The sequence below is a fragment of the Gambusia affinis genome, linkage group LG07 (genome assembly GCF_019740435.1).
Source record: "Gambusia affinis linkage group LG07, SWU_Gaff_1.0, whole genome shotgun sequence".
NCBI lineage: Eukaryota > Metazoa > Chordata > Actinopteri > Cyprinodontiformes > Poeciliidae > Gambusia > Gambusia affinis.
This window is the reverse complement of record NC_057874.1, coordinates 2,121,985-2,137,169: the sequence shown is the minus strand read 5'-3', so window position 1 is coordinate 2,137,169 and position 15,185 is coordinate 2,121,985. Positions and strand designations below refer to the sequence as shown.

Genomic DNA, 15,185 nt, shown 5'->3' with positions numbered 1-15,185 from the left:
TACTTTATTTTAACCTCTATAAATGGAAATGTATTTTTTTTTTATTACAACAAATTTGAAACAAATATATATATATTTGTTTGGTTGTTTGTTTTTTTCAAATGGCCAGGACTCAGAGCAAAAAAATGTCTTTGATTTGGGTAGTTTGTGGACCTTATCCGGGCCCTTTTGTGGAAAGCTTTTACTTTGAGAAAGGTGACCGGAAGTCCACTCACAGAGACAACAACTTGACGACTTACTTTAAGAGTAACCGCAAACCTCTGGGTTTTGGGCAGAAAGGGGTTAACTGAACAGTAGAAAAGGCCCGCAGGGTCACATAAAAGCCCTTTAACGGAACGGAGCAGCCGGTGACCTCCGCTCGGACGACGCTGGCAGTAATGAAGCCCGTCCGGCTGGTTTTCCAGCAGCCCACAGAAACGCCATAGTAACCGTTAAAAAATACCGGAGAACAGCGGGCTCTCGTTTCGCTACCGCTGCCCCCCCACACCTTTTTTTCCTCTCCTTTTCTTTTCGTCGCTTTGTCCTCCGGTACGGACATGCAAACATGCGCGAGAAAATAACCAGGGCCGTGAGATGTGAGCGGGCCGGCTCGGTGCTGTTATCGGTAATAAAGTAGGAAGAGGACGGACGCCGGTTGTATGAACCCGGGCAGAAGTCGGCCCAGCTGCTCGGTCGTTTCCACAGACTCAGAATGAGGAAACCCAGAGGGATTCGGATGGTTTCTGCCCTGTGTCTGGGATGTTTCATTGTGGTCATCTTCTACTTTAACAGCAGTCTGAGGCCAGGTGAGCTTTAACACAAATACATAAATAACCCTGCGGTGGGAACAGAAATACTTGTCTGTGTTCCAGTACGTCTGTTTGACATTCATCTATATCTGGGGTAAAAAACTCAATCTGAGCCCGATTCATCAGAATGTGTTGGATCCCAACCAGAGACAAAAGAAGAACACCTTCCACTGAAATCCATTCAGGTGGGGCAAATCCCGTCAGGTTAACTGGAATTATCAATCATTTAATGTGAAGCAGTCATTCCTGCAGCCAACATAATACATTAAAATTCAAATTCATGTTTCTATATTTATACTTTAAAAATCTTATTTTGTGCTTCAGTGCACCCTCTTGTGCGCATGTGTATTCTGCACATTGGAGCACCAAGTCATTTTCTTAATAATGAAGTCCATTCAGTCTTTCTCAATATTTTATGGTTTTGTTTCCATATTTCATGCAGTATCTAACAATGGGATTTTATTACAAGAAGTATAATCTAAATCACACACATGTGTGAAGTAGAAGGAATGATGAGATTTACAGTTTTCCTTGTATATTATTATTATTATTATTATTATTATCATTATCATCATAATTTCTTTGTATAAATAAAATCGTAAAATCATTGGCATGTGAATCCATCCCCCAAATTACTCTGATACTCCTTAATAAAATCCAATGGAACCACTAATCAGTCAGAACAGTACATCCCCTGGAGTGACACACGGTAGTGGCAGCAGCATCCTGCTGGGATGCTTCAGCATAGCAAGATGGGGCGGAGTTAATGGGTGGAGCTAAATCTAGGAGTGTCCTGATGCAGTTACAGGCTGAAAGAGTTTAGACACCAATCCTAAAAATACAGCCAGAACTCAGAACAGGGTGACCCCGCCTCTTGCCCGGAACGTAGCTGGAGATAGACACCAGCAACCCCCGACCCCATTAGGGACAAAGGTGAACAGAAAAAATATATCTATAGATAGATAGATCTCTATCTATCTATCTATTATATATATATATATATATATATATATATATATATATATATATATATATATATATATATATATATATATATATATATATATAATATATATAGTTATATATAAAAGCCTGTACATGACTCTCTGGAGGGGTACTGGTACTTTTTCCAGGGGGACCATGGCCCCTCTGGTCTCCCCTTGGGGGCACCACTGGACCAATAGTGACAAATAGTTATTGCAACGCAGCATTTCCCTGTCTGTGTACGTTATTGATTGTCACCATGGTTTCTCTCTGTTCCTCCTCATCCTCATCCACAGACTGTGGAATAACAGAGGAATATCTGGTCCCTGCTGTGATGTCACACAGTGTAGTTATGTGTTGTAATAATTATAGGGATTTCTTTTTGTGTACTGTTTTGTAGTGTTTCCTGAATATGTTTTGTCTTAGTGGATTTTAACCAATCAGATGAGCTGTGTCACAGTGTGGGACGTCCTGGTTAGGATTATTTTTGCCTCCAACATTCAACAGCCCAGAGTTCAGTAGTTCATCAGTTTTATAATCCGGACTGAGCAGCAGCTGGTTTGAGCAGAACGTCCAACGTTTTGCTCAACAGCAGCATCAACAGCTGCTGTGATACATTATAGTTAACTAAAAAAACAAAATAATAACGACTGAAATTGAGAGAACATTTCCGTTCATTTAAATAAATATAAAACAATGTTAATGATTGGTGAAAACCTTTGACTAAATGTAGAACTATATAGTGAGTTTATAAAGCTATCTAAAACTTACTGCTATTATAGATATGATATTCTTCATTTTTGTGTTTATAAATGAAGAATCGGTTTTCAAAACTGATTATTATTTTTTTTTCCTCCCACAACAGCAGTTTACGTCAGCCCTCTGCAAATTACTGCACTCCATCCTCAGCCTGTCTGCTAAACAATAACAGAAAAAGTTTGGAGAAAGCAGCAGTGAGCTGGTGGTCCAAACTGTCAAATAGTTTTTTATATATTATATCTTTGGTTGACCATTTATTATCCCAACTGATGTATAAATATTAACAATACTTGAACCTTTTTGAATTCTGTTCCTACAAATTGACCAAATTATGAAAAACAAAACTATTATGATAGTAAAACCTGAACTAAAGTTAAACAGTGTTAATAGTAAACCCTCCATAAAAACTCATTTAAACTGAATTAAACAAACAAAAATCACAATGAAATAAAACTAAACTATAATAAAAAAGCCTAACTATTCTAACGCTGATTGGAATGTGAAGTTATGCCGTTACTGTTAGTTATCTAATAATAATGAAGTGACACATTGTCAAAAATCAATAAACTTTCAATTCTAATGAACATTTAAAACTGAAACTGGAGACATTTTAAATATCCAAAGAAATAAACAAGCAACATATACAACAAATAAAATAAATGAGGAAGTTTCTGTAAACAAAAATGTCCTTCAGACAAAAACACCAGACTGAAGCCTGGAGAGAGAACGGAACAAAATCACTCTAATGGAAATTATTGAGCTTGTTTTAATTTTTCATAAGATTAACTGATTTATTGCAGCAGGTGTAAATATCAGCCAAATTTAACTTATTGAGACTGTTACCAACATGTGAAAGTTGTGCTACTATTGGCCGATATTCCTATTGGAATCTTTATGTTTAAAAAAATAAAGCGATGAGTCGCAGTCAGTTTTTTAACAGGTTAAAATCCATGTAAATGTTGAATCGGGTTGAACGTGTCGGTGAAGGGAGTCATAAGTAAAGTTTTGTGCTGACTGTCCCTCTGCTGCTCTCCTGCCTGGTGTCTCAGATCCGTTCTGGAGCGTCTGCATGAATGAAGCCGTGTGCAGGACGGTGGAAGAGTCACTCTGGGGTTTCTGCTTTCATGCACTTCAAATGCACTTGGAAAGCAGCATGTTTATGACAGATTAATACAGCCTGCTGGCTTTCAGCTTGAATAAATGAATTTCAGAAATAAGCATGAACAATTCCTCCATATTTGGAACAGCTGAACAGTTCTTTTCTGCTCCATGTGGACTAAAGGTCAGGCTGTTTGTCTAAACTCTACATGGAGCAGCAAGACGTTCAGTAAACAGAGGAATGCTTGGGTTGCACTTATTCTAGGATTGTAGTTTTTTTTTCTGTACTTTGGCACTCTGAACCCACAACACTAAGCTACAGACTCAGTGCGGCTTTTCAGTGCATATACTGCAGATGTGAAAGTGAAGTGGAAATGTTCCAAGAAACATCCTGCTAATTCTCTACTTATGCCAAAGAGAAATGAAATGTTGTCATAACTCGTATCATGTGTAAGCAGTCGGTGTGGAGGCTGATGCTGTTGGCAGTTTTGCAGCCAGTTTTGCAGCGAATCTGAAGAGGCCTCTGACTGAAGACAGGTGCTGTATTAATCTCACAAGCCTGTTGCAATGAGCAGGTAATCTTTAATTGAGAGATCAATTAAAATGAGCTCAATAATTCCCGTTTGGATGATTCATATTTTTTGAAGGAGGATTTTTTGTCAGACTTCATAATCCTTTTATTTCGGTTGCATTTGATTTCTGTGTTTTTCTTAGAATATTTAGAATATGTTCCAGTTTCAGTGTTGAGAGTTTTTACAAAATGAGTTGATCAAACTTGTATTATTATGTCATTTTAAATATTACATAACAATGTCTCAAAGCAACCATTCTCAACTGATAAATCAATAATAATATGTTGCAGTAAATATGTGATCAATATCAATAGATAATAACTTCACTGAACTCTGATCTGGAGCTGCACAGCATTCTGGGGGATGTAGGCTGAGGAAACAGTCACAGCTGGTTAAACAAGGTCGATGGCATCAACTAGCTCACTCTTAGGTTACCTAGCAACAGCCTCTTGAGTAGCTTGCGCAGCAGCAGTTTCAGGTTTCTCCATCACGTCTCATAACTGCTTTTTTTTTTTTCTCTCTCTCTGAAGAGTTTTTTTGTGGCGCTAGTGGCTTGTATTGTTGTGACAGTAGGCAGACAGGAAAGCAGGCGAGGAGAGGGGGAAGACATGCGCCAAAGGTCGTCGGGACCGGGAGTCAAACCCGCGACGTCCACGTCGAGGACTAAGGCCTCCAAACGTGGAGTGTGCTAACCCGCTGCGCCACCACAGCACAACCCACGTCTACTGCTTAAAAATGAACAAACCATGGTGGAGAGAAACCTGGATAAACAGAAAGTGACACGTCACCAGTTGGACAATAATTCAGATATTTAAATAAAAAGCTAATCAATGTCACAATACATTTTCAGCCACATGGTCCAGTGATATTACCAGAGATTAAAATCCTAAACATTAAATTCCACAACTCCAAAAAGAAGAAATGATCAGAGACCTTCTGCTCCAGCAGGCTGCCTCCATTTGACTCATTTCTAGATAGATATTCTGTTAAGGCTTTACTGGCCTTAACAGGTGACCTGATGGAAACCAGCAGCTCACTGACAGCAGCTCTTCTGTGTAGAAGCTGTTACTGAATCCATAAGGTCAGTCTCAGTGAGGAGTTTTACAGTTATTTTCATCTGGGCACAAAAACGTTTCCGTGTGAACCAGGCTTTAGTCGTCCTGACTGGCTAGTGGCAGAATCCTCATTTGCCTTTCACTTTATTGCTGCAATTATTTCCAGAACATAAAGATCCGTTTTGCTTTCTCTCACACAGTGTGGCGTCTCCACTGCTCTTTATATAAATAATGCATAACCAGTCCAGGCATTGTTTAGAGTGATGTTTTTATGTTAAAGATAAATCTGAATCCGTTTATGTTTTATTGGCAGCTCAAAGCTTTAGAGGGCTTCCTGAGGCTGCATGCACCTGTCTTGAATTATGTTATATTTCTCTCCGTTGCCAGAGTTTTCCTCTTACATGATCCTGGAAGCAGGACTGATGTTTATGACAGTGGTAACACTGCAGATCCAGATGTGGAGTGACACCTCTCATGTAGTTTGTTCTAGAGGTTTAATTAGCAGCAGATGGAGGCTGGAGGCTAAAACAATTCTCTGGAAAGAAGCATGGGATTTGAGTTGGATAGCGTGTTGGTACAACAGTGTTTTAGGGCCGTTGTAGATAGAAAAGGAAGAGGAAACTTCTACCAGAAAACTCAAAAGTTTTGTAGAAATTTGCTAGAAAAAAAACTTTTCAAAGAATTTTTTTTTTTTTTTAGATAAGTCTAAAAATTTCTGGGGAGTTTTTAATCAAAATATTGACTTTTCAAATTTAGAAATTTCCACGTTTTTCTAGAACATTGCTGAGAAAAATCTCAAAATTTGTGAGCATTTTCTAGCAAAATGTCAACATGTTTTTCATCGTCTACATGTAGTTTAATGCTGCAGGTTCTGGCTGTGAGTCTGAAAAGGAAACTAAAGGACCAAAATTTCAATTTAAAATTTTATGTAACCTTCAACATGATTGTTATTAGAAACGTAATGAACACAAACATTTTATTACATAATGCGCCACATTATTATAAAATGTCAAATCATTGCAAAATGTAAAGTTCTTACATAATGTGGCAGAAGGTTTTGCAAAATGTGTTTAAGGATTTCATTATGTTTTGCGTTGATTATTACATAATGCCATTTCAATGACGTTTTATTACCTTTTGAAGATTTTATTGCATTATTACATAACACAGCGACTCTTATGTACTGCAGGCTGGAGGTATAGAGGAGGACTGCTCTCCCTCCTCAGCCTGTCTGTTAACGGCTGCAGAGTTATTATACAAGCAGTCCTCTGGTTCCTCTGAATCTGATCAGGACCATCTGTTTTGGAAGCTGTTATTGTCAAATGATTTGCAGGTTTGCCCCGTAGCAGATGAAACTACTCATGGCGTTCTTCAGAACCCATCAGAACAAGCTGCACAGATTACATTTCCTTCAGCTGAACGCTCTCCATATGGGATCACCTGGACCTGTTAGAGATGACACTTTGTTTCTGAGCACAGCCTTCCACTAGATCTATACCTGACAGACTCTTATTTGTGTGATGATGCGATGGTTTGGTCGACGGTCTAATCAGGAGAGGAGTAAAGAGGAATGATAAAGTTGGTTTCTCAGAAGTTTTTGTGACTCTGTCGTCCCCAAGAGATGGAGTTATGCAACTGAGGAAAACAAGAAAAATCCTCCCACACTTTGTTTTCTTCCAAACAAATCATTTTTCTCTGCTCACGTTGGGGCTCAACGGTCTTCTGATCTGCTGTGTGTTTGGCACCACGATCACCAACGTCCAGGCTGCGCACAGATGTCTGCAAATATTCCCATCATGCACGCTGTTGCAGATATAAATTTGCCCGTTTGCAAAACGAACAAAAAAAAAATTCTACTTATGAGATTCTAGAGAAGCCTGAATTTGAAGTGTATGGACGCACTAATTAAATCATGTTTTTGTTGGTTGGTTGGGGGAACGTTCCACGTTTAGACGAGACCGCGGAAAACCTCGACAACCACAGCAGTGTAGTTCTTATGCCAGGCCACTGTATGGCGCTGTGGTTTTAGCATGTCAATGTATGTATTTTTGACCTTTAGCTTTTACTTTCCCTTTTTAATGTAATTATTTTTTAAATATCTTTGAGAATAAAATTGGACCAGATTCCCTGTTTGTCTGCACAAACTTGATAAATGAAGCTGGTTCTGCTTCCTAGACTTCACTCCTTCTGACACGACCTCCATGTTTTATTCTGAAAAGTTCCCTTCAGAAATGCTTTTCTTTATTAATCAATCAGTCAAATTTTATCTTACCTACATAAATATTATAGCTGTGTCCAAATTCAGGGTCTGCAAATGTGTGTCAAGCTTCAGCGTAACCAAAAGTCATTAATTCACCATTTGTCATGTGTTCATAGTATTTAGAGGTGGTGAGAAAGACGTGACTGGTGATTTTTACTGTTGGGTTTTTGTCCAGAACTGGTCTGGCTCCACACTTACATCATTTCTACGCTTTTTGACAGGATAAGAAAGATTTACTCTCTTTTTTCACATAAAAGGATGAGGCTTTTCCTTTTACAGCATTTCAAGCAAAGTGACTCCTCGGCATTAGAAGCTGAAGGGGGATGGGGGTGGTGGGGGGGCTGTGGGATTCAAACAGAGCTCCGTTCATAGCCAAGACAGGACGAACATACATGGGCCTTCCTGCGTTTTGCATTTCCTGCGCTGTGGTTGTGTGACTAGTGGAGCTGCAGGGTTTTCACACCAGACCAGGTGAAACCGAAATGTTTCAAATGGAAAAGTTCCAAAGTGAGATCGATCAGCGTCTTTAGCCGAGCTTTAGTGAACAATTCAGTTCTCTCCCTCTCCCTCTTTTTTAGACGGATATTTTGTTTTTAAACATTAATTTGCTCCTGTAGAATAATTGGCCAACTTAATGTCCTGATATTTTCGCCAAAGAGCCACTCAGATTTCCCATGATGCTGCATTAGCAGGGAGATGATGTCACACAATGTGTGTCATCTCAGCTTGTTGCTGAAGCTCGCTGTCTGCCAGGTGTTAGTCATTTCCTAAACCCAACCAGACGTTACCTTTGCTCACCGGCCTTTAAACGGAGGAGGAGAAAAACGTGACTTTGGATGTTTTTATGCGTGAAATGTGGTTCTGAGTCAGCAGATAAATCTCTCTCTTTTCTGCTGATGCAGCTCTTCTTGAGGAAAAATAAAAAACCTAAAGCTTAGCTAGGTGGAGCGTTATTCTTGTATTTGAGTTATAAGCCAATTTAGACTTGTTTCTGATTTAGCAATGGCCTGGGAGTCACTTTATAGTATTCAACACTCCATCTCAGAAACTATCTGGACGATCTGTTCCAGAAGCACGATCAGTACCATCAGCTAATTTATGCTAGCGCTAACAGAAATGCTTCCAGGAAAGATATTCTTATTTCTTTTTGTATGTTATTGTAATGGTAAAAATAGTGTTTGATTTTTTTTTAAAAAAGGATAACAAGAAATAAAAACAGAAACGGTTTAACCGCAAGTAAATGTATAAGTATATAAGTAAGTATATAGAGTAGCTGGAGTACAATGATCAAAAATGAGGAAAGATTATTTCTAAAAACATCAACACCTTCCAGCCTCTGTGGATCTTTAACACTATACTAAATGTTGTGACTTTTCTGACAATGGGCATTAGGAAAATGTAAAGTTTAAAGCACTGAATGTTTTTTTTTTTGTTGTTGTTGCGTCCAGATGTGGGTCAGTGTAAAATCCTCTCAATATTCTAATCTAAAGGGTTTTCATTAGCTTTTAGGATCAGCATTACAGAAATAAAGACTTGAAATGATCTGAGTTTCATTTAGTGAACCGAGTTACTGAGATACATGAACTTTTTCATAAAATTCTGACTTATTGAGTAGGACTGCATGTAGATCACGTAATAGACAGACATATATAACATTCTTATATATATGGACTACATCAATTTTTGTCTTTTAGATCTTTTTGTGACACATTACATTTTAAAATTTAAAATGCTATGTCTGCCCTTCATACTCCCAGTACAGTCAGACATTCCATTTTTGCAGTGTGTGTGTGCTGTGTGTGTGTGTGTGTGTGTGTGTGTGTGGGTGTGTGTGTGTGTGTGTGTGCTGTGTGTGTGCTGTGTGTGTGGCGTCCTGGGCTCTCCAGAGCACACAGAGTGAGCAACATGTGAAACGGCTGCAGCTCATCCTCTGAACTACCAGCTCTGCTGCTTCATCTTTTTCTAAAATGATATTAATTTATAATAATCCACTCATAAGTGGAGCAGTCTCTGGTCTGTTTCCAGTTGTTAATATAACATGTAGAGGAAAATCATGTGTCTATAACTCCTATTACTGAGATATTGATATTATTTATGTAAGTGGATACATTTTTAATATATAGTATAAAATGTTTAAGGGTTGATTCAAGTGAAACGGATCATTGAAATAAAACTTTTAAAAAGTGAACGTATGTTTGGTTGTTTTTGATCCAAAATGCTGAAATCCTTCTTTAAACTTTCTGGCTTTTTACATTGTTAGCATGTTAGCATGTTAGCTGTAGCTTACAGTTCTGGTAAAAATAGAATAACACAACAGCAAATGTTAGACCCCAGGCCCATATCACCAATCCAGGCTTCATATTTCCCTTTTTAATTCATCCATCATATTTGTGAAACTGAATGTGAAACAGGGTTAGCCACTAAAGCAGGTCACAGTATTCGTGGAAGATGGGGACGACTAAAAAAAGGATCTTAATTTAAAGGTGCACCAACTGAATTTTTCTGGCTGATCTTTTAAAGGTCTGACCTGCTGAAAGTCACTAAATATGTCAACAAACTCCCTAAGTTGGCAACACTGGTCTGGATATTGTTACCTCCACACTGCAGCTCCCCCAAAATGAAGTAACTCTATAGGTCCATGTGTTGGTGTCTGTGGCTTAAAATGAGAAGATTTCTCTTGTTGCCCTTCATGAGTTTTGTCGTTGTTCCCTGGACCTCCTGGCTTTGAAAGTCTTACAAACTCTTTGTTAATGCAGGTCTTTTTACATTTTCAGGGATGTTCTGTGGTGACTGCTGGCTGTTTGGGCAGTTTAGATGTTACAGATTGTTGCACTAATCCAGCAAAGCAAACACATGTTTCATAAAGTGTGAAGTGACTGTTCATCAGTGTAACGTTTGTCCTCTGATACCACAGATTCACCACATTTGCTTGAAGTGTGGTTGTGTGAAATGGTCAGTGTGTGGGTGTGTGTGTGTGTGTGTGTGTGCGTGCGTGTGCGTGTGTGTGTGTGTGTGTGTGTGTCTGAGTCTGTGGGGTAAAACGACCTGAAGGCTCAGACTGACCCTCATCACCCTGAGCTTTACACTCAGCCGGTCGCTTTATTCATTCTTAAACTTCAGAGTTTTTATCCTCGTTGTTTGTTGACATGTTGTGATGCTGCAGCATTATTGTCTGAGATTCCCATCCCTTTAAAAATGCCAACACCTACTAATGTCTAGTGTGTGAGAGTGTGTGTTTTGTGACATGAACATTGTCACCGATGTGTTTTGTTCTTCAGAACATTTGTCGGAGCGGAGCAGTGGGCAGAAAACCCGGAGGAGCCCCCTGCAGAGCCTCTATGAGGGGGAACAGGTCAGTGGTGTGGGAACACGTTCCCTTCTTTCAGAAACCTGAACGCTGTTTTGTTTTCTTTGTTTCTTTATTTTGGGGCAGCGTTATAAGCCCCTTTGATTTTTGTGTCTTGTAGTCAAATTGCACTGCTTCAGACGTTTTGAGCCTTAAGATGCTACTTTGCAGATGATCGCCATTTTGTTATATTTGTTTTACCACTTCTTTCTCTTGCAGTGATTGTTAAAAACATTTTACAACTACATACAGTAAGTCACAGAATATAATAAGTTATTCTCTTGATGTATATTTTTCATTTACTGATCTAGTTGACAACACTTCTCAGTTTATTATTGTTCAAAATGTGCTCAGAAATAGATTTTTGAGTGCATAAACCTTCTCTTTGAATTTGATAGTTCTCAATATTTTTCCATTTTTAACAACAGAAAGCATCACCAGACGATGAGACCTTGAGATATTCTATTTCATCACCTGCATTTTATCCTTTGCTGCCTTCGTTGTTGGTTGTGTTGGTTGTACACTGAGACCTCATCCTGTCCACTGTTTCAGATTTGAAGTGTTTTGTGTAAAGACAGCAGCTGTTCCCAGTTTCCTTCCACCTCAGGTCTTAACTCCTGACAGAAAAATTTAAGTTATTGGCCAGACACACTCATGTGTCTGTTTGTCCCAACTCAACCTTTTGCAGCTCTTAAAACTTAGAGGTTTGGGCAAAATTAGCTCTAAATATTGTAGAGTAAATACGTAAAGTGGGGAAAGTTGGTGTTCAACAAACCACCAATTTGGCATTTTCCCCTTCTGAAGAACGGAGAGATCTTGGCCTCATAGAATCTGAGCCCGTAGTGACATTGTAAGAAATTTCTTATAACTTATTGAATTCTACAATTTTTCCTTTAATTTTAAATCAGTAAGATAAAAGTTAAAGAGATGAGCAGATCGATGTCAATATTGGTATCTTGAAATTTCATCTTACTGTAGCTTCTCAGTTCTGCCCAAAAACAGATTTTTGTTTTGCTCTCAAATTGTATTTTTTGCACTTTGTCCAAATTCTGTTCTAGATTTTAATACATTTCTTCTAAGAAAAAAAAACAGAAAAACACTTAGAGGTCAGCAGTATGACGATATGCAAACCTACATAATGAAAGGTTTTGATATTGGTATCGGTATTGATGATATTGGCCTATTGGTATTGGATAGACGGCAAAAGATTTAGAATTGCTCTCCTATCTAGTGCAGGGCATTCTGGGTAAAATACAACCAAAACCAAAATGCATGTCCAGTGCTAGCAGAAGGAACGACTCGAGGTTTTTTACCAAAGACAAAAGAGAAATTCTACAAACGCTAAAATCTGACAAAACTCCATTTGAGTTTACATAAAGAAGAAGGAAGATTCCAAAAATGGAGCAATAAAGTCAGAATAAGAGGAATAAATGAGACATTTTATGGCCTGCAGTGATGCGGTGGCCGGACTCACCATGTGATTGTTTACAGCACATCACAGTTCCTGTAAGCTTCATAGCGTAGCTGCTAATAGATATTTAAAATGTCTTCCATTTTCAGTTTATTAAAATTTAAAATGTGTTGACCTTTGAGAGGGTGTCCTTGCATTATGATGTCATTACTTGAAAACGGCCTCAAAACAAGATCATCGTTGACCGCAATAACTTTTGGGACTATTTATCATCCAGCAACATTTGTTAAGGTGACAGGCCTGGTTGCATTTGGTTCACCTGAAAACCAAACCCTCTGTGTTGACCTTCAGTGACCGAACCAAACCCTGCTGCTGTCTCCCAACAACATGCTTGTCTTGGACGGCCCTAGTTGCTATTAATGTCCCCTCATTGTCCACATGGACAGACTTCCAGATGAGGTCTAGGTTTACGTGAGAGTACAGCCCAGGTTCTGCTGCTCAGAGCGTGGCCCCTCAGTGTTTCCTGGATGTTCCAGTGTCTGTCGGCAGACACAGAGAGCCGTTCATCAGGTCGGGCACAGAGTCAGACTCTGAGTTCTGGGGCTGTGGCCGCTGCAGTGCCAAGCCAGCCCGAGTAAATAAAAAGAGTAAATAAGACATTTGTGCCAATAGGAGAACAGGGTGAACTAGATGACCTCTGGTTTTACCAGGTAGCTGCATGTTCCAACGGCGGTGAGACCACCCTCTGTGGAGTCAGAGCTTCACTCACCATGCAGAAGTGAAGTCCTGATGACATGCAGAGTACCTGTATGTCCTGCACCTGATTTCATGAGGAGCATGTCCTCCAGTACAGTTCACTGCACAAGAGGTTTTTACCCATCAACTATAATCTTCAACATACTGTGCATCCAGAAAGTATTCACAGCACTTTACTTTTTTCACATTTTGTTTTTGTTACAGCCTTTTTCCAAATAGTCTTAATAAATAATTCTCCTCTGAATTGACCACCTGAGGGTCCAGGCCAGAGTCCAGACTTGAACCTGCCTAAGGTTTCTAGGGACTGGTGTTGTGAATTAGCTGTGGCTCTGAACATTGTGATTCAGGCAGCGGAGCTAAGTTGGTGACATCATGTTGAAAAAGACTTGCTGCCAAAGGGGATCAACAAAGGATTTATCAAAGGCTGTGAACATTAATGTAAATGTGATTTCTTCATTTTAAATTTGCAAAACTCTCAAAAACCTTTTCCACATTGTCAAAATAGGAGATATGTGTGTAAATTGCTGAGGAAAGAGATTCATGTAGTAGAATCTGGAATGAGGTTTTCCAGATGCGTTGTGTATTGTCAGCACAACGCCGAGTCGTGCATATATGTGAAATGGTAGGGAAATGTTACATGGTCCTGTTAGCATTTTCAAAAAGCAAAAACCATCTGATATGTGTGATATGCATTTATCAAAAGTCAAATGTCATGAATGTTTTACAAAGTGTGCTACTTTTCTGTCCAAAACCATTTCTGAACCAAACTAAACTATCTGCTCCTGGTTTTCGTTCCCCAACAGGTGGAGTCTGCTGTGGCGGCCGTCCATCAGGGTCGCCGGGAGCTGCTGGAGGAGGCCTGTCGCTCCTACACCCGCAAACGCAGAGTCCTCATCCCCGAAGACCTGAAGCACATTATTGTGGACGACCAGCACGGCCTACTGTACTGCTACGTGCCCAAAGTAGCCTGCACCAACTGGAAGAGAGTGCTCATGGTTCTGACGGGAGTCTCCGGTGACCACAAAGACCCGCTAGCCATCCCCGCCAACGAGGCCCACGTCCCGGGAAACCTCCGGACTCTGTCCGAGTACTCCACCCCCCAGATCAACCAGCGCCTGCGCTCCTACTTGAAGTTCATTTTTGTGCGTGAGCCATTCGAGCGACTGGTCTCTGCGTACCGCAACAAATTCACGCGGAGTTACAATACAGCTTTCCATAAACGATACGGCACAAAGATCATCCGCCGGCACAGGCCAGACCCTCGGCCAGAAGCCCTGGAGAAAGGGGACGACGTCTCCTTTGAGGAGTTTGTGTATTACCTCGTGGACCCCGCCACCCAGCGGGAAGAGCCCTTCAACGAACACTGGGAGCGGGTGCACTCGCTGTGCCACCCCTGCCTCATCCACTACGACATAGTGGGGAAGTACGAGACGCTGGAGCAGGACTCCCGCTACGTGCTGCAGCTAGCCGGGGCGGACCAGCAGGTCCACTTCCCCGCCTCGTCCAAAAGCACCAGGACTACTGGAGATATGGCGGCCAACTTCTTCCAGAACATCAGTCCCTTCTACCAGAAAAAGCTCTACAATCTGTATCGCATGGACTTCCTGCTCTTCAACTACTCGGTTCCAGCCTACCTCAAGTTCAGATGAGGCCGGGACGTCTTTCAGACACAAACTTATGGACCTGCTTCTCTTTCTGCTTTTATGGAAAAACATGACGTTTTCATATCTGAGCAGGTGAGAAAAACAAAAGTTGGCGAGGACATCCCATGAGCAGATAGGAGTTTCTGACTCACGAGGCAAATGAGATTTTATGGAAGACGTGGAGTTAACTGTTAGTCACTGGCTCTGAATGTGTGAAATGCTGTTCAAGTTTTGGTTTTCTGCTGTTTCAAAGGTGAATTTGCACAACAGGTGATCTCTCCAGAGCAGTGGTGTCCACACGTTTTGCCATGTGTGCCAAAATTGTAAGGCAGAAAGTATCCATTTGCCACACAAATGTAATATTTTTAATAAAATGCTAGATCAAATTTCATTGTTTTGCTTTAGGTTTTTTGCTCAACAGTGAACTATAGATGGACTGTGTCAATGACAGAAACAACCCGGTCTGAAAATGGATCTCTAATTTATGTAAGATTAAATTATACTCACTTTTGC

General features: G+C 40.1%; 1 protein-coding gene across 2 annotated transcripts; it reads left to right on the top strand.

Moving 5' to 3' along the window:
* Window positions 1-182: 182 nt before the first annotated feature.
* On the top strand, window positions 183-15,058 carry LOC122834158 (carbohydrate sulfotransferase 11-like). 2 transcript variants are annotated; one of them, XM_044122320.1, is made up of 3 exons: window positions 183-785; window positions 10,795-10,868; window positions 13,833-15,058. In XM_044122320.1, exons 1-3 carry the CDS (start codon window positions 692-694, stop codon window positions 14,676-14,678), a joined length of 1,014 nt encoding a protein of 337 aa, XP_043978255.1. In that variant the 5' UTR covers window positions 183-691; the 3' UTR covers window positions 14,679-15,058. The 2 variants fall into 2 exon arrangements, with proteins under 2 accessions (XP_043978255.1, XP_043978256.1); XM_044122321.1 differs by having other exon boundaries at window positions 207-973.
* Window positions 15,059-15,185: the final 127 nt, after the last annotated feature.